General features: G+C 42.3%; 1 protein-coding gene across 1 annotated transcript in view; it reads left to right on the forward strand.

Moving 5' to 3' along the window:
* Nucleotides 1–21048, forward strand: part of LOC121874637 — a gene marked incomplete at its 3' end in the record, with an annotated part of 148669 nt that overhangs the window by 96040 nt on the left and 31581 nt on the right. Inside the window, 1 exon segment of the mRNA XM_042378869.1 lies at nucleotides 11634–11790. Within this exon segment, the coding sequence (XP_042234803.1) occupies nucleotides 11634–11790 (157 nt within the window).

Consider the following 21048-nt stretch of genomic DNA (forward strand, 5'->3'; position numbering starts at 1 on the left):
CATGCGCCTCATGCCACTCAGAGTCCCACTGAATCACTCACTTCATGCCTACTTTATCAGTACATATGCCCCAACACTGGATGCAGAGGATAACATCAAGGAGACCTTTTACACCGACCTTGACAGAGTGCTAACGTCTATCCCCAGAGAAGATAAGGTGACTTAAATGCCAGAGTTGCTGACATATGGCAGGGAACCATAGGGAGTTACAGAGTAGGCAAGTGTAATCCCAACGGCCAACTCCTCCTCAGCAAGTGTGCTGAACACAACCTCATTATCACCAATACCTTGCGCTACCGCTCACAGGATGAGTGTGGGGGTGCACTATAAACTAGCCGCTGTAAGCGGCAAAATCAAATCAAAATCATTGTTTAGTTAGGCCAACAAGTTCAAGGGTTTGTGGCAACACTCACGATCCAAACACTAGCATCTCATTGACTACATCATTGTCAGTGAAAGAGATCGCCGAGATGACCTCATCATCCAAGCCATGAGTGGCTGAGACCACTGTGACACTGATCATCGGCTCGTCAGAGCCAAGCTCTCACTTCACGTCGCTCTAAAATGGAGAAGGCAACAAGCGTCCAAAACAGGTTTTAACACCAAGGGTCTGGAGGATCCAGCAGTAGCACATGCTTTCAGAGAGCAGCTCGAACATGGGTTGATGAAAAACAACCCGACGACAAACAACCCAAATCCCAGTGCCGAATGAAGTATTCTCGACACTGTCATGACGAAAACTTGCATAGGCCCTCGGCCAGATCGAAAAAAAATACACCGGGACTGGTTTGATGAATATAACCCAGAAATCAACGTACTCGTCGATGATAAACGTGCTGCCTTAACTGAGAAGCAGAAGAACTTTCAGTCATGGATCAAAGCTGATGCCTTCCAGAAGAAGAAAGCAGTGGCCCAGTGCAAACTTCGCAATCTAAGGAACGAATGATTGAAAAATATAGCATGTAGAACGCAAAAAACTTGCAGATCAACACAAGATGCACGAATTTTTCAATTTTACTACAACATTTTATGGGCCAATAGGGTGTGTCATACGGAGGCGAATTTTTTTTTTTTGAGTTTGAAAAATCGGCCCATGGTATTAATGATGTAGTTGTATGTACAGAATCATGTGATATCTTCAGATTTGAAAAGTTTTCATTTTTTGCTAGGTAAATTTTAACTTGAAATCTTATGAAAATTCAGTATTCCCACCCTTTTACCAACACCACTAAATAGCTTATTTAAAGTAAAGTAAATGTATCAGGTTAATTTATTAGGATAAAAATGATCCAGAATAGTGAAACGAATGATCTTGACACATTTATTAAATTTAATATTCATTTAGAAAACAAAATCATCAAATACAAAAACCGGTTTTACTACTACGACCCGGTGTTGCTGCACACCATAGAGAACATGTCTTTCTTGCTTCTGTTTCTACTCATCACCTCCCTGCTGACCACCTGAGCTAGGATGTAGCCTTCCCTCCTCCTGGCTGTACCACGTGACTGCTGGCCTCGCTCACTTGCTGTACACAACGCTCTATACTCTGGGTGTGCGAGGGCCAGGCAGGGACATGCATGGGGTTGTCCAGGAAAGCTCTGACTTGAACATTGGTGAGGCTGCAGGTAAGAGGGGCTCACTGCCAGCCTGGATGTTATCCAGATCTATGAGATCAGTGAGGGTCTTGGCACCTAGATTGACTTCAGGAGTCTTCCTGACCCTGAAGGAATCGTCACCAACTGATTCGTCATGCCCAGATCCTCTCATAAGTCTCATATCCAAGATCTTTTTGACTGCCCCTCTTCTCTCCTCCTCATCCTTACTGCAGAGCATTGTCTGCAGAACTGCCTCGGGATGAGCATACCAGGAAGATCTCCTCACAGTCTGCTCCACAATCTGAACAACCTTCCTTGGCTGACTCCTCAGGAGCTCAAGCTGGAAGAGAACATGCCTCGGACCTTCGGAGAACAATGACTTGACCTTGGTGTTGAACCAATTTGGCAAGTAGACACTCACGATGAATTGGACAATAAGTCTCAGGTTGTGAAGCTGGTTCCTTTTCAGTTTATGATGAGCGACCCAAATTCTGCAGAACCTGAGAGCCGTTGTGAGCCACCTAGAATGTGAGACTAGACCTATCTGCAGGTAAGCAAGTCTATCAGGCATGACCCCAGTTTTGATGGCACTGCAAATCATGTAACCATAGTGCTGGTCAGTACTCCGGGTCAAATCCCAATGACGGTAATAATGCCAAGCTCCATGGTGAGGCCAGCGTGATTTTTTTCCAAAGCTCGGATTTGACTACAACTCAGTAGCGAGTCCATCTTGCCAAGAAGAGACCAGCCATCTGTTGTTGAAAAGTCTTGCCATCAACCTGGATCAGCAGATCTCTGAGTGGCAACTCTGCATTTATTAGAGGTCTAAGCAATCGACCAGCTTCCTCCCAATCTTTCACTCTATCACCTTATGACCCCCCCTTACCACCTGTGTTCTGTTGTTGGTGCTGTCCTCAAGCTGCAGGGGTCTGGTCTACGTTCACTCTCTCTGGAGCCAGTTCTGTCAATATCTGCCACTATCTCAGCTGGTTCTGGTGTCATCTCTGGAGTGAAATGCCACAAATACTTCCCTCCTGGTTCACTGCAGCAGGAGTAGTGTTCCTCCTTCACCATGGCAGAGAACAACTTGTCAGAATCTCCAACTTTCATGAACACTTTAGTGTCATCCCTTCTCCCATCAAAGAACAAACAATTGATTCCATTTTCTCTTATCCCCTTATCAAACTCCTCTTCTAGGTTACTGACAAGTTTCTCCTGAGCTCTCCTTGCTTTGTTATGATCTATCACCAGGTGAACATCATCAGGTGTTATCAAACCACCGTCAATCCAGGCAGCTGTTGCTATCTCTGCAGTTTCTCTGAGACCAGTGTGGTGTCGCATGCTGGCCAGAGCTATGCTCGGGATATCTTTCCTATTTCGAATCTTATGCCTGGAAGGTTTGGGATCATCATTTTCTGGGTTAGGGACAAAGTCACCATTCTCCTGGTCAGCACTCGGATCAGCCATGGGGAAGTCATTAAACTCTGAATCAGCTTGACTCCAATCATCGGCCTTTTTTACCTCACCCTGGGCCTTCTCAAGTCTCTTTTCCTCGGCAACTCTTCTCCTCTTCTGTCTCTCTGTGGCAGCCTCCTGTCTCTTGGACTCCGGAATATCTTGGCTAGAAATCATGAGAGCCCCTATACAGCCAGTCTTCTCTCTCTGTGCTTTGACAAATGCAGTTCGATCAGGAATCTTCAGTTCACGCTTGCAAATACAGGAGATGTGGGCCTCGGATTTACAGTCACGATCGCATCCAAACTCAGGACAGAGAACAATTGGGCACTTGCAAGTAATTATGTCAAATAACTGGTCCAGTTGCTTGGCAAAGCTGTCCTTAACTGCAAGTTTTCCTCTCCCAAGAGAGATATCTCTTGCCTTTTCCCAACTGGCTAGCAGTCTCTCACTAATCTTCTTCTGACTTGTTATGACTGAGGCTTGAACTGAGCGTTAGCCAGAGTGTACTGTGCCAAGACAGCTTTGGTCATATCACTGGCAATGTCTTTGTTTGTGTAAGTTCTTTGGTTCTTTTCACTGATTTGCCTGATTAAAACACCGTATCTCAAAGCATCTCTCAATGTAGGCAACTCCGACTTCAGGAGCTCTCTCCCAGACCCAAGATAGTGACTGAGATGGCTGGATTTTTGGTTCCTCGTCCTGACACAAGCAGCCATCGCAAATATTATCAACTTATAAATGCATCAGAATCTGAAACAGAAAAAATATTGTTAGTTGGGTTGTTAAAGAATGAAGTCAGAAAGCAATGTTCACTATTTAATTGTAATGCACTAATGCAGCTGTACGTTAGATTTTCGATAAATTTCACGTTAAAATTTACCTAGCAAAAGGTTGCAAAATATTGAAACTGAAATTATTTTCTGTTTATATATACTAAAATCTACCAAAAAAGTGATGGGCCATTAGTTTTAGCTGATCTTCCCTCCTATGACACACCCTAATGGGCCAATCACTCATGGCGCAGCTCCCCTCCGCTCATCCAACGATAACTTCCTAATTAAACACGAAAAAAAGCATCCTTCAGCACTGGAAAGAGCACTACCATTCGCTGCTCAAGTGAAACACCGATGTGGATGTCATGACTACACAGCAGGTCTCTCAGCACCTAGAGATGACCCACCTCAGCTATCCTGCATTCCTGGATGAGGTAGCTACTGCCATTAAAAAAACAAGAAAGCCAGAAGGTCTGATAAACTTCCAGCCGAGGTGTATAAAGTGTTACAACCTTTGACCTCTTAGGTTTAACAATGCACAAATTCAACTTCTCTTTGTATCGAAGGTCCAAGGAATAGATCCCACCAAAATCATCACCTCATTACTGTGGGGTATATTGAAAATCATGATGTACATTTAATTACATATGTTAACAAACAAACAATAAATATATCAGTTATGTACAAAAATAAACAAATACAAACATATAAATCACTATATAATACTTGGTGTTCATAAAAGTCGAGCAAGGTTTACACATTATGCCACTAGAAATATACAAGAGGAGAGGAGATACTTATCTTATGGCTGCCAGCACAATACTAAAAGCCACCCGGCTTGAGAGGCAAAACAAACAGAGCAGAGGCGGGCGGAAATGACGTTACAAACAAAAGACGTTCACGTTGCGAATCCGCAACATTACTTTGTTTTACCTAACACATCGAAACCATTGTTACATTTCACGTATAACATATAATATCTAACTTTTAACTGCTTCGATGTGTACACAACGAATGATTAGAAGTTCATACGCCGACCAGTAATCTAATCATTGGTTCATATTTTCGACACTCGTAACAAAAGTAAGAGGACACCTGCTTACCAGCCGTCTCCACTCTCTTCTGGGGAATATATGGGAAAAGGAGGAAATCCCCAAGTTCTTAAAGACGCCTCCATCGTCAATATTTATAAGAACAAGGGAGAATGGTGAGGCTGTGGAAACTGCTGTGGAATCTCGCTGCTGTTCGTAGCTGGCAAGCCTATCGTCCGAGTACTCCTACACAGACTTCTTCCTGAGGCGGAAAACTTCCTCCCAGAATCTCAATGTGGCTTTAGACCATCATGTGGCACCACTGACATGATGGTTGCTGTCCGCCAGATACAGGAAAAGTGCAGAGAGCAGAGTTGTGACTTGGACATGGCCTTCATTGACCTTTCGAAGGCCTTCGACTCTGTCAATTGTGAAGCCCTCCGGCAGACCCTCAGTCGTGTTGGCTACTCACCAAAATTCACTGCCATTGCGAGACAATTCCACGATGGCATGGACGGCGGTGTCCTACATAATGGCACCCAGTATGAGTTCTTCCCCATCCAAACAGGGGTAAAACAAGGATGTGTACAGGCATCAACTCTCTTTTCTTCGCTGCCTTTCTTACTCGTGCCAGTGTCAATTTAGCCAGCAGTATGGACATCCAGTACCGGATGAACCGACTTTATAACATAAGACGACTCCAGGCAAGAACAAAGGTGTCGGGAGCTTCCATTACTGTACTTCAGTATGCAGACGACCTCATCCTCATTGCTCACACTGTACCTGACCTACAGGAGATCCGCAACACCACAGATGTTTATGCACACTTTGGCCTTGAGGTGAATGTACATAAGACTCAGATTCTCTTTCACCCTGTCCCTGGTTCAACCACACCTCCAGCTTAACGGTACTACACTCTTTAATGTTGCCTACATTCAGTATCTCGGCTCCCACCTGCCCACCCCCGCGGACATCGATGAAGAGATTCAACATCGGATCAGATGTGCATCTCAAGCCTTGGGCAGACTCCGTACCCGAGTCTTCAGCTGTAGGGGTCTGAAATTATCTATAAAGCTGCCTCTGTATTGAGAAGTGGTCCTCCCCACCCTGCTGTATGGCAGCGAGACATGGGTCCCAGACAGGAGGCACCACAATGCGCTATAAACTTTCACCAACGAAGTCTATACTCCATCCTCCGAGTTCGCTGGGAAGACAAGAGAATAAATGCCACTATTCTCGCTGACACCAACTGTAGGATCATAGAAGCTACCATTATCCATGAACAACTTCGTGGAACTGGCCATGTTACTCTCTCGGACGACAGTAGACTGCCAAAGCAGCTACTTTACAGTCACCTAATGAATGGTAAACGTGACGCTGTCGAATAACGGAAAAGGTGTAAGGATAGTCTTAAGACAAACCTGAAAAGTGCCAAATCGACCCCTTCACGTGGGAGACAATCACTCCACACCATCAAGCTTGGAGGAGCACCACACGAGCAGGTTGTCAATACTTCATGGAGTTGGCCCGACTGCATACCGAGGCAGATAAGCGCCAGCGCAGATAAGACATTGTCACCTCCCCTCCAAAGGTGCATGTTTCGACGGCCTTGGCGATCCCGTATCGGCCTCTCGAGTCACCTCAGAGCTCAGCAACGAAGGTGACATCCTTAATAACTTGTATCATTGCATGATAGCTGGATGATCGTCATACTCGATTCCAATTGACAGCAAAGTAGTAGTAGTAGTAGGATAGCTACTTATGTATTAGCATATTTAAGTTTAAGGTAATACAATGGTGGCGAAGGTGTGGCTATTAGGGGAGGATGGAGGCCATTTATAAAAAAAAAGTAGTAGTAGTAGCAGTAGTAGTAGTAGTAGCAGAGAGACTTTAAAACAACTGAAAGAAAAACATCCCTCTGCAAGTGATGACGAAGGTATCAGGTTTCAGGGTGCCTATATCCCACCAAATGCTGTCCTGTTCGAGAAAATAACAGGAGGGATGGTGTGGAAAAAGGCACTGAAGACTCAGGGAGGTGCCGGCCCTTCAGGTCTGGATGCAAACGGATGGAGAGTCATCCTCAGCACTAACAAGTTTGGCCCCGCAGCAAGTGACCTCTGCACGGCCATTGCCGTCCTTGCAAGAAAGCTGGCATCCTCATGCTGCCATCACCTTCATGCTCTGACGGCCTGCCGCCTCATTCCCCAGGATGTAGGCCAATAGGAGTGGGGGAAGTGCTGAGGCGAATCATCGGAAAATGCATAATGGAGGTGGTAAAGGACGATGTCAGGGCAGCAGCAGGGAACCTGCAAGTTTGTGCTGGCCAACAAGCTGGAGGGGAAGCTGCCATTCACGCCATGAGAACGATATTTGAGCAGCGTGATTGTGAGGCCGTTCTCCTGGTCGACGCTTCAAACGCATTCAACATACTTAACCGCAGGGCCGCACTGCACAACATCAAGATCAAGTGTCCAAGCTTTGCAATGTACGTTGAAAACTCATATAGGAATCCATCAGACCTCTATATAGTAAACAACAATGCCCTAAGAGGTGATACCATCTTACAGTCAACCGAGGGAACAACACAGGGGGACCCTGTTGCAATGGCAATGTATGCAATAGGCCTATCAGTGCTCCAACAAGAAATAAAATTTGAAACAACTGGGGTCAAACAAGTGGCGTATGCTGACGACCTTACAGGAGCAGGAAAAGTGGAGGACATCAAAAAGTGGTGGGACTTGGTAACATCGCGAGGTCCACAAATAGGGTACCACCCAAACGCCAGCAAGTCCTTCCTCATCGTGAAGCCAGAACATTATGAACAGGCAAAGGAGGTTTTTGGCGGAAGCGAAGTCAAAATAACTAAGGACGGCCAAAGACATCTAGGCGCAGTAATTGGCACTACGGACTTCAAGACCGAGTACGTAGCGGGAAAGGTGAATGAGTGGGTTAGTGAAATCCAAGCTCTGTCTGAGATTGCTAACACAGAGCCACATGCGGCTTTCGCTGCATTCACCCATGGAGTCAAGCATCGTTGGAACTACCTGATGCGTACTATCCCTGGTATCGGACCCCTCCTCCACCCTCTGGAAGAAGCTATCAGTGTCAAGTTCATTCCCAAATTAGTGAAACACACTCACTTAACCCCAGCAGAAAGAGAACTTCTTGCACTTCCATCAAGACTGGGAGGGATGGGACTGACCAATCTAGAGGAGATTGCAGCCACCAAACATCAAAATTCACTTAAGCTCACGGCAGCCCACACGGACCACATAATAGCCCAAAACACAACAGGGGAGGTCGTGACCGGTGAAGTAAACGAGATTCGTAGGTCCATTACGACAGATCGACAGCAATGCCAAAATGATAAGTTGCAGCAACTGTTGCTGCAGGTTCCAGAAAATTTGAAAAAAAAGTAGCTATAACGCAGGAGGTGGGCGCCTCGAACTGGTTAACTACGTTACAGATAAGGGCAAATGGTTTCAGTCTTAACAAACAAGAATTTACAGATGCCATTGCTCTAAAGTACGGTCGGCCAGTAGAAGGTTTGCCCTCCCAATGCGTGTGTGGCTCTTCCTATGACGGCGATCACGCCATGGTGTGCAAGAAAGGGGGCTTCATATGCATGAGGCATGATGAAGTAAGGGACCTTACAGCAAATATGTTGAAGGAAATCTGCCGGGATGTCATGGTAGAACCGACCCTCCTTCCATTGGATGGTGAGATCCTCCAACATAGGACTTCAAACACATCTAACGAAGCCCGTGTTGACGTCAGTGCTCGAGGATTCTGGACGCGAGGACAGCGAGCTTTCTTCGACATCAGGATTTTTGATCCCATGGCCGCATGTCACCGTAACCTAGCTCTCGATGCTGCACATAGGAGGAACGAGAACGACAAGATAAGGGCATATGGGGAGAGAATCCAAAACGTTGAGCAAGGCAGCTTCACTCCCCTAGTGTTTACAACCGCTGGTGGGATGGGACCAAGTGCAAGATGTTTCTACGCCAGACTCGCGGAGGTGATCTCCGAACAGAAGCAGCAGCCCAGAAGTTTCGTTACAGCCTGGATGAGATGTCGACTGTCTTTCTCTCTCCTTCGGTCGGCTTTGCTCTGCCTCAGGGGAATGAGAGCTTCTGCCCCAATTCCGACAACTGCTGCAGATATCGACTACGAGGCTACAGTCACTGAATGCCGCATAGATCTGCGGCTCAACTAATTTAACACAGATAGGATAGCTTCTTATGTATTAGGATATTTAAGGTAAATAAATGGTGGCGAAGGTGTGGCTATTGGGGGAGGCTGGAGGCCATTTAAAAAAAAAAAAAAAAAAGTGGTAGTAGTAGTAGTAGTAGTAATAGTAGTAGTAGTAAGGTTTGTGAGTGTATGTTGATGTGCGGGCTTGTGTGTATAAATGTGAGTAATTGTGTATGTGCCTGCGTGAAAGCTTGAATGCAGCGAAGACTGTTAGCATAATACATAGGGACCTAGGTTTTATGCTTATTTTTAAATGTTAATGGTACACAAAGGAAGGATTAGTTTTATAAGAATGAACAGCCATTTACGTCAGACCTGGCGTCACTAACAGACAGGTTGAAAAGAAGCACCGTGGGGCTGGTAATAATTGGGTGAGCAATGTGGGTCTGATAAAAGTGGGAGGGGCACCGCGGGTCTGGTATCACTGCACGCCTCGTTGGCCAATAACTGTACAGGTACAGTGCGGTAAGGTGTTCCTTCACCCCCCCCGTGGTTACCCGTGTCTCTAAACGGCCAACTTACAGGTAATTATGACCTATAGCAAACCCAGCCACCAATCACGTCCGTCGTTACGCCACCATTCGTTCACAATTTTTTTTACGGGGATTAGCCCACCCGTGCACAGGTCACTGACTCACATCGGGGCCTGGGGGGGGGGGATGTAATAATAATAATAATAATAATAATAATAATAATAATAATAATAATAATAATAATAATAATAATAATAATAATAATAATAATAATAATAATAATAATAATAATAATAATAATAATAATAATAATAATAATACACACACACACACACACTTCGTCTCGCTTTAAAACAATAACCATCAACCTCACACGACTACCGTTTTAATGCTAGTCTGTCCTAAGGGTTAAAACTCCGAGGGTCGCATTTGGTCTCGGGGTGGAGGAGGGGAAGAGACTGGTATGCGAGGACTGAGGTATAAAAAGGTATAATGGTAAATGGATATTGGGAGTGAATGACTTTTCGTCTTTGTGTCTAGTGTGTTGTGGTTGAGGGTTGTGGGGGTTGTAGGTTCATCATCATAAAGTTTAGATAGATAGATAGATAGATAGATAGATAGATAGATAGATAGATATTCAGTAAAATCGTTAGACACGTTTATAATCGGTTTAGCATACAGGTATGTATAGACAATGCAGGTGTATACAGTTCAGCGATGGAGGATATAATGTCATGTTTCTCAGCGTCGTCAACAGGTTTTTAATAATTCGAGATTCACGCTGTTGTGGTCTCGAGCTAAAATAATTAATCTGAGATTCACAGATTTATAAATTTTCGTAGAGTCAAGTCAGTGGATTGTAAAAGGGAAGGGGAGTGGAGGGGGAAATAGTTTTTGTGATGGGATTCTGCCGAGACTACTCATATCTGCAGCTACGAAGATGGGAAGCAGGGGATAGTCACGGACAAAAATTTCCTTTACACTCCTGTTTGAAATTGCATCAGACCCAAAGGAGATACAAGAGCGTCATTTATGGGTAAAGAAACAGTTCGGAGACTCATTCCAGCAGCTCGGAGTCACAGGCGCTTGATGAGACGTCTGTTTGTGGCGGCACTTACGAACATTTGAGACTATAGACTCAGTATCTCTCAAGTGCAAGACAAGACAGTTTCACAAGATGTCCCCTCTAGTCTCCCCCCCCTTCCCCCCCGACGCCCCAGTTCCCGTTCCCCTCCTTTAAAAAACAAAAACAAGTATATTTTGTGAGATTATCATACCATGTTATTAACTTTATATTGGAATTGATGATAATAACGAGGTCATATTGGAGTCGGCAACATTGTTTACTAAGTGCATTTCCTGCTCGTGATATATCAGGTGTTACGGGCGACTGAGTGTTGCACAATATGTCTTATTTATTAGAAAACTTACAAGAATTACGAGTGTACAAAAAGCATCGTTTCTAGGAATGTGATATTTGGTACATTGGACGTATTGACAATCACAAATCAAAACAACTTTACTCAGTCTTGATCGATGTATAAGTGAGTTTACTGATGAGAATACACACTTGCTTTACTTGAACCTCAACTGACGTACAATTTTCTGAATAAGACTTCCCCTCTATGTGAAAGTCTAGCCTTTTCCAGGAACACAACATATGCTATTCTGATACCCAGGGAGATATACGGACATCCCATTGCCTTGTTATGGGTTGACAGAAGCCCGAGTGCCTCTACCTTGTCCGTAAACTTCTTTACTGTATTGTATTATTGCACATCGACCGACAGTTTTGTTGTGGTTCACTTTTTGTCATACCGTTTTATATGGTATCCCATTGATTTCTTATTGTAATTGTCTGTATTGTATCGTGTGTAGTTTTGAACCGTTATGTATTATTTACAGTAAATTGTTTGGAAAGAAGTGGTAAGTAATCGTATGGTATGGTAGTGTCGAGTATAGAATGGCACAGCATCGCGCGATATAGTATGACGTCGTATGGTACCATGATGAAGTATATTAATGTAATGTTTTCTTCTCCAGACTGGCGGTTGTGTTGCAGCAGCGCGGGATCGGATAGGGTGAAGAGCGGTAGCGTCACGGTACTGAGGAGGACGGCCACCTCTGTGTTAGTCAGCTGGACGAGACCTTCCTTCCACAACCTTAAATACGAGATAACCTACAAGCCCACCAACGCCAAGTGGGTTCCACCTACCACCAATACTATGTTTCTTTCTTCTCTAGTTTTCATAATTAATTACAGGAACATTTGCCAAAGCACAGAATCAAATACTCTTGACTTTTCGTAGTCACAGCGTAAGAAGAAACCAGTCTTCGTAGTCAGTGACTGCTCTGTTTGTTGCAGCCTACAATCGAACATGCTGGAGTTTTCACAGTTGAATGCTGGCGAGTTTGTAGCGCCACAAGATCAATCACGCTCGAACATTCGTAGAAATTTTGTTTTGTTTGCCGTAGCTTATACCTCATACGTGTGCTTCTCCCTATATGTCGCTTGAATATTTCGCAGGTAACAATCCCTGATAGACTAGACAGGCTGCGTGGAGTGAAGTAAAGAGCCATACAAAAATTCCATTGGCGTAGCAAATAGCACAAGAATACTATATCTATAAGAAAACTTAGTAGGCAGAGAGAAGGTTAAGGGGTGAAGACAGAACAAGGTGAACGAGAACAAGGGTGGTAAAGGAGTGTATAGGCTTAGGCACCCTGTATCATCCATTAGAATACTTACTTTAACAGAAGAGTGAGTTAGACACTGGCACTGGCGCCTAATTCCCATGTGTGACGGGTTGATATATCATCTCAGAATAATTGCCAATTAAACACGCATCTACCTCACAAGGAATATCGTTCAATAGTTCAACGAAGGAAATAGCCCTGTTGTACATTTAAGAAGAGATTCATTTTGATTAAATTTTGGGATGTGTGTGTGTGTGTGTGTGTGTGTGTTGTGACGTCAGAGCTTGAACTGGGTTACCAGGATCAGCGCAGGATGAGGACAGAACACACACACACACCCCGGGTGTTATCTACCACCATCCCATGTTGGTCATCACCAGTTTGATCAAAATTTCTAGGACTTTCGACCAAGATTCTCTTCAACAAGGGCTTGTTAGCGAAGACCAGAGCTGCTGCATTGCTCCTCGGGTGATGTGTGGGCTTCTGGCTGCTGTCCAAGACACACCAATTAGCAAATGCCCAACACCATATATCTTATAACATCAACGTAATTAACGCTTTAAGTGATAATTCCTGCACCTGAATTCTAGACAGGGCTTCAGCTGTGTGTGTTCGCATTAGCTTTGTAACACAAGATTGTACACAAGTCTTCCGGAAATACAGGACAGTTCTCCGCATACACTAATTAATGGTTGCCGCTTGTGTAACGAGGATGGCCGGCCCAAGGGCCACCTAGGCGTGAATTTGTTTAAAATGTAGAAGCTGTCTCCAACTTAACAACCACACCCTGAGTTAACGAGCTGCATGACCCAGTGTCAAGGAATAGTCCAAGAAAACCGGACAACTCACCAACTGCACTAGTTAACATTACCAAGGGATACGATCCGCAAATCGATTAACATCCAGGGGCCGGATACTCAAAACAACCCATAAGTAAATTTAGCATAATCAAAATTTAATTACAGTTCCGTAAGCAGTTCTTAAGTTATCGTAACTCTAGTGTTTACCCTGTAAATTCAGTTCTCTTGTCAGAAGGTACATGGCAGTGCAGGAGCTAGTTGGCCAATCAGCGCTCAGTTAACAAAATCATCAACCAATCACAAGAGAAGGAGAAATCAGCTGAGAACGACGCACGTAATATAAGTTTGTAAACAAAAGATGGAAGGACAACCACCTGCAAAGAAGAGACGCCCAAATTTCAGTAAGGCGGAAGTATACGCCATGGTGTGTGAAGTCACCAAGAGAAAGAAATTAATTTTAGGGAAGTTGGACTCGAGATGTACAATCAAATTGAAGAATCATGCCTGGGATGAAGTTGTAAAGGCAGTGAATGTTGTTGCTCGAATCCCCCTGGTGTTTTCTTTTCAAAGTTTGGGTCATTTGGTCTGAATTGTCTTCAAGTTCATACAAAAAAAAAACTTAAATCCTGAAATTATATTGCATTAGCCTTAAAGTTTCTAACATTAATACTCTACCCTAGGATATTGTTCATGGAAAGACTGGAACTAGGCCTAAGGTAGCTGTTAGACAAAGTGTCTCACTGACAGCCTGACGCTCACCAATATTGCCATGTACATATTCTCTAACCTAACCTAACCTAACCTAACCTAACCTAACCTATCATAACATAACATAACATAACATAACATAACCAAACCTAACCTATAAACTATTCGTATAATTTCCTATTTAAATATTCTTCATGTTCTAACTAAATTAACTAGGCCCCCACGTTTAAACATTTATTTGACTAAGACTGAAAAAAGCAGTTATATAAGCCCCTAGCTTAATCAAGTTAATTGCAATCCATATTTTACGCCTAATATCATTTAATTTTGGCTAGCCTATGGAAATTTAGAGCCTTTCATGTTATCATAAGCCATATACATAAGAAAATAGGTATAGGTTATTGGTTGAATATTAGAAAAACAAGGCGAGGTCTAGGCAGGAATATTCACTTGACCTCATATTTGGCTTTCATTACTGAGGGATATTTACGGCTATACAACATTAATAAGGTCTATCTGTAAGTTTACTCAGTCATAAAAAAATATTTTTACCTTAAGTGTGAACAATACAAACCTTCTGTTTTGGTAAAATATACTTTATAATTTGTAAGAAGACAAAAGATGCGTCTCTTCCAAACTACGACAAATAGGAACACTCAAGCCTCTTATTATCGTAAAAAAATATTATATTTCAGTATGCTGATGTACAAAACATTTTCTTCATTATTCTATGATAAAACAAGTCTAACAAGCATTATTACAACATATATTATTATTAGTATCATTATTATTTATACAATCGGGAATTAGCGACTACTACATCCGGGTTGAGTGTTACAGAACCTCAGGAGGTGGTGTAAGTTATGCACTAGATTATGAGCTCACTTACGGAGTTCGATGTCAAATATTTGTTTTGAGTATGCCATCTGTGTTTTGAGAATACCGATCTGAGACTGTAAGTCCAGTTACGGGGTAAACAAAGACATACAGTCCCATAAATATTTTTGAATATCCGGCCCCAGGTCCCCAATTACTGATGGGTAGACAGAGGCAAATGGCGTAAAGAAACTTGCCCATAGTTTCACCCTACCCGGGGATCGAACCAGAGTCTGCTCGCTTGCGAGGCGTGCATGCTGACCGTTACACCACAGGTCGCCACTTACACTCATTGTGTCACTTTATATTACCAGAAAACTAATACGCATGTGATAATTATTTTATTAATTTGGGGGACAGATTTTTTGTTACTAAATCAGCGAGGCATAAAACTCGTACTGGTCTAGCTGGATAGGTTGAGGCAGGAGGGGACTGGAAAGGGACTGACCTCAGTAACAGTATAGTATTTTACCAACACAATACTTCACTGATTCATCAAATTTAATGAATATAAAAGGCTTAATTAACTGATCATTCGTTTTAGAAATAGTTGTAACATTATGACACGTAATTACTGTCAATCAGGAAACTGTTGTATGAAACTCAATTAATTGGCTGAGTTATGTAAACACGTGTTGTTCACAGAATTTGTTGACCAAATAACTACACGCTTCGTCACGCCAGAGCGATGATCCCATTAATTAGTGATATGTTTCAGGTGCTGTCGTGTGGAGGTTTATGTAATATCAAATTATCTATAACTACTGTAACTTTTAGCATACAGCGGAGATTTTTAGTTTCTTAGTTGGGCGATTTGCTTTAATAAAGGAGAAAAATAGAGGAAAGAAAGACCCATACAAGATATACAAAGACGATGGTGACCACTAAGAAAATTGACTCACAGTCAACCTAAACGGTAAAATATTAATCGACAGACGGACAGACATTTAGCCTTATTTTGCACGGCGTTTTGTACCACGACGTTGTTTATTAAACCTGTGTGTGTGTGTGTGTGTGTGTGTGTGTGTGTGTGTAATAATAATAATAATAATAATAATAATAATAATAATAATAATAATAATAATAATAATGATAATAATTAACGGTTTATTGAAAGAGCATAGCAGCCAGAAGGCTGAAAATATACAGTTACGTGTGTGTGTGTGTGTGTGTGTGTGTGTGTGTGTGTGTGTGTGTGTGTTTGTGTGTGTGTGTGTGTGCCACGAGATCAGTGTAATGCAAACTTTGAACACCTGAACACACACACACTTTCTAACCACAATATCAAGTCAACAATGACCAAATTTTATAAGAAAATAATCAAAAAGAAAACAACGGGAACCGATGACGTTAGAGACAATTCTGATTATGATGATTTTAATCATGAAAATAATGATGGTAATATTTTGATGGAAATAACGATAACAACAACAATAATAATAATGATTATAGTGAGGTGATAATGATACTGCAGTAATGACGATGATAACGATAATAAAAGACCCCTAAACACTAGAGTCTAGTAACTAGACTAACAGGGATAGTGACTTAAATACCTCACAGTGTGGGATTAACACTGAGCACTAAAAACATATTAAAAAAAAATATAAATACAAAGGGTCAAAAATAAACAGTAACAGTGAACAGACGCCATTTTACACATTGCTTGGCTTGGGGGTGGGAGTGGGTGTGGTTGGGGGGAGAAGGGGGCAATATTGATGAGACGACTGAACATGTACGAAAAAAAATGACAGGTAGTATAGTCTTGATCCTTTGACTGGTCCACTGAGCTTGTATTGCCCAGCTGACATAATAATTTTTTTCTAACGAAGTAGCGTCTCTCTGTTCCTGTGGCGTGACGAGTCAAATTATTATTCATGAACTGAACTCGGTCATTTCAGAGAAGATTGTTGACACACTGTTGTTGTGTATGGAAAGTTTGTACAAATAAATATGGCCATGAAACTTAAAAAAAACATGGCCACCAAACAACAAAAAATATTGCCATCAAACCATAATTTTTAATCATAAGGTAATGAATTTTTTTTTACACTAATACCAAATAAGCATTGTGTCTATAATTTACATAAAAAGATACTTTCGAATTTCCCGTGAAATGATAATAAAAAACAGCCACATCGGCGATTTTGAACCACTTGAGATGCATCAGAACACCGCAGTCCTTGAAACTTTAGCTATGTATAATTAAATCATTTACTGTACAGTATTTAACATGGTGGTTGGTCTAGTTGTACCCACGGCAGTGTTCATGCATGAAATTCACTCGTTAAACACAAGAGATGTTACCTACCACACAGTGTCACGGAATAGTCTGAAAAGACTGGACACCCCGCCAACTGCACTGGCTAACCATTACCCCGGAATACGATCCGCAAATCTATTAACATCCGGGTTCCCAATTACTGCTGGGTAGACAGAGGCAAATGGCGTAAAGAAACTTGCCCATAGTTTCACCCTGCCCGAGGATCGAACTCCGGTTCGCTCGCATGCTAGGCGAGGATGCTGACATTTACACCACAGGTCGCCAATATAACTGCAGTATCTATGACTCTACGTAAACAAATAAGCAGCCAAGACGGGATCATAAGTGACCTTAGGGGCTTCATTTGCATATAGTTGAAGCTGTCTCTGAGAAGCCACACATGATAATGCAACAATAGCTGGCCCAGAGGCTTATGAAAACACGATATTTTACCTCCAACATTCACTAAGAGACCCTGACCTTGGATTCCCTCAGGCAAAGACAACCTTATTTGTATAAATTTGAACTTAAATCCCCTAAGCATGATTTATGTCAAAGTCGGCGGAAAGAGACCTTTGATAGACGAGTAAAAACAACAGCAACAATAATATTAATAATAACAAAAACAATAACAATAAAAATGGTTTTATTTGAATATCCATTTAAGTTCTTATTTTTGAAGGGAGGAAAAACACAGAGAGGGTGAAGTGAGTAACAGTCGAGGCATATTAAGGTGGAGGAGAAATGAAGACATGTTAGTGTTGGGCAGCAGTGGGCGGAAGGGGGAGGAGGAGACTACGAGGATGTATGTGGCTGGAATCTCGGCACATTTATCACAAGATGAGGACAGATGGCCATAGGAGGAGAGAGAGACTGTGTGTGTGTGTGTGTGAGAGAGAGAGAGAGAGAGAGAGAGAGAGAGAGAGAGAGAGAGAGAGAGACCCATCTCCACCAGCCGCCACACGTAAGTCAACATAAGAGAAACCCAATGACGTGGTGCACAATATCCAGTTACAGCAAATATTAGGCCAGGTAGCCTCTGTGCGATAACTTACACACCGTACACAAGCTGAAGCACATATATACGTGTGTGTGTGTCTGCAGTGGAGATCTGTGTCTGCACGTATATTATGCAGGGAGAATACAGAAAGACTACACATGAATACTAAAGTTCAGAACTAAGGCAGTATCAGTTGGTATGCAGGGAGAGTTTGTACACTTGGGGAAATCCTTTCTCTAGCCGCGACAGTGTGAGTGAAGGGAGGCAGATGAGATGGGTAATAAGGGAAGGTTGCTCGAACGACAAGGAAAGTATCGTAGCCAATGCTGCTCAAATTAGGTCACCGAAGATTGCAAGACAAACGGCAATGTGATCACAAAAAAAGTAAAAGTAAAAAAAGGAAACTGTTGAAAATGAAAATAAAAATGATTGAATACACAAAAGAAAATTGCCGATAGGTAAAGCACATACGCCGGAAAGTGGATTCTTGATCATAATTCAAAATCTATAGTACAGAATCTACATGAAAATATTGACAGACAAGACCAATAAGGACTAGACGAGAGGTATTATATCGAGGAGGAAGGAATGAAAGAACTATGAAATAACTACAATACGTATTAAAAAAACTCGAACGCGACAAACGAACAAACCGAAGAAACAAAATACTCCTCTGCCGCACGTGACGGGGATTAAGAATGTTGAAACAAAAAGTAAAAAAAAAAATAATAATAATTGACAATTGAACCTTAATGGTAATCGGAAACTCGATATACATATATATATATATATATATATATATATATATATATATATATATATATATATATATATATATATATATATATATATATATATATATATATATATATAACAACAACAGAAAAGAGACGACGAATGGGTAATATTAAAAAATATATACTGGAACACAAGGGAAAAAGAAAACAATCAACGTGGTAGCTGATGTCAAGCAAAACCCTGAGATGCGGAGACGGACAAGAAACATACAAGACACACACGAGACATACGAGATACACGGAGGCATACGAGACACACGCGAGGCATACGAGACAGATACGAGACACAGACTGACATGACAAACAAAGAGCCAAGAGAAGATCAGCTCCAGTAAACACGCACTTTTTGTTGTGGTCATGTGGTACGACAGGTGGAGGAGGAGGAGGAGGGAGAAGGAGAAGAGGGAAAGGAGGAGGTGGAGGAGGAGAAGGAGGAGGAGGCGATCCAAAGAGCCAAGGATAAGTCGATCAGATAGGAAGAAACGAAGAGGAAGACAGAAGTTATGGGAGATACACACAACACTGGACTAAGAGTAGAAGAAACAAAAGACAGACGAACGTGGCGGAGACGGTGACCGGTGATGACTAAATATAAAGAAGACGACAACGATGACTCAGAATTTGCCTCTAACTCGTATCAAAGAGCGATTTATTCAGAGCCAGATAAGAGTATTATAAATATGAAACACTACCAAGCTCTATAACGTTACGGTAGATGCTAGGGAAATTTTTTATCTCGTTACATGACTGAAAATTCCTATATCTGATTATTTGTGCAATATCTAATACTATAAAGACGAATAAGATGGTTGTTGTTGTATCCAGTTATATTTTTCTTTGACTATTTACAAGTTATGATGTATTTTTTTTTGTCTTTAATGGTGACACAAGAAGATTTAACCGAGTAAATAATACCTCCATCATTCAATAATCTATTACATCAGTTACTCATTAATGATCACATATAAATTTTCACTAACGATTGTGATGAAATAATATAATCAATTTTTAACGTTAGCTTGTGTGAAGGAGTCATTGAGATATTTACTGTAGTGTGTTCCGGGTAGTGAGGAACCTTATGATACATGCGTGGCTTAAAGAGTAAGTCACATTCCCTCAAGATCACTCCCCTCTCCTCTTTCCCTTCTCCTGAATTCATCCTTGTTCACTCCCCTCGCCCCTTTCCGTCCCCTTCCCCTCTTCATTCCCCCCCTCCTGTTTACAGCCCCCCCCTCCCCCCGGCTCCTCACACTCGACGGTCGCCTTTCGCCAGATTGTGTTTGCCTGGGAGGTCTTACTTCCGTCTTCCAAAGTTTACACGTTAAATGTTTCCCCTACAATAACGTTGACCAGTGACTCCAGTGTTTACTCTGGTTGACAAAACAACACAAACGTTGGAGATTGATATATATGAGAAGGCCTTTCGATTCCCTAAAAAATCGCGTCATTCAAGTAGTGAAAATTTTTCGATTGTGTTGTGTTTCATGAAAAATTTTCTATTTGAATAAATGAAAATGTACCCATAGTTTCTTTTTGCTACTTTCTGCCAATCACTCAGCTAGTTCTGTCCAAACACTCTAGATGTAAAAAAATAATATTCAACGTTTGTACATGGAGATGTGAGAACAATCTAACTAAAATTTATTGTTAGAGATTCATATATCAAAATTTCATGTCCCGCCTCGGACGGGTGGCATTAAGTACGAGTATTTCCCTTTTCTTGGTCTTTCGTACGCCAGTCCGTTCTTTCGTCCGTCCGTCAAGGTAAAGTCTTCAAAGCCTAAGGTATTTCACGGTAATGTCACCAAATTCATACATTTGCTCAACAAAGCACAAACAATTTACAATTTGACCAGCGAGGGGGCTAGTTTATTGGACACCCCTTTGCATCCTGTGCAAGGCGAGGCACAAAAAGCGTTTACAGCGCCCAACAAGGAAGCATGCAGAGTTCATGCTTGCTTAGTCCACTCATGCATTTAAGGGCATAAGTACCTGAAGGGCCATGTATTTCATCGACATATCGTGGCAGGATGAGTGTGTGAGGGAGAATTCCCAATACAATACATCTGTTTATAGCTAGACGTGGCAAGTCCCTAAGTCAAGTGCCAAGGCCTGTTTAGAGGACGAGGGATATTTGGACAAGAGGGAGGGGTGTTGGTGACGGCTGAGGACTGTGCTGTGGTAGGATAAGAACGGTGGGGTTGGAGGGAGGCAACCAGGCATTGACAGTATTAAGGGACAAACCTTTTAGTGTGAGTGTGATGACGCGTGCATCGATAGTTGCAGCGGCTCGGAGGAGGTTGGGAGGTCGATAGAG

This window comes from Homarus americanus, unplaced genomic scaffold (assembly GCF_018991925.1).
Source record: "Homarus americanus isolate GMGI-L3 unplaced genomic scaffold, GMGI_Hamer_2.0 scaffold53023, whole genome shotgun sequence".
Lineage (NCBI taxonomy): Eukaryota > Metazoa > Arthropoda > Malacostraca > Decapoda > Nephropidae > Homarus > Homarus americanus.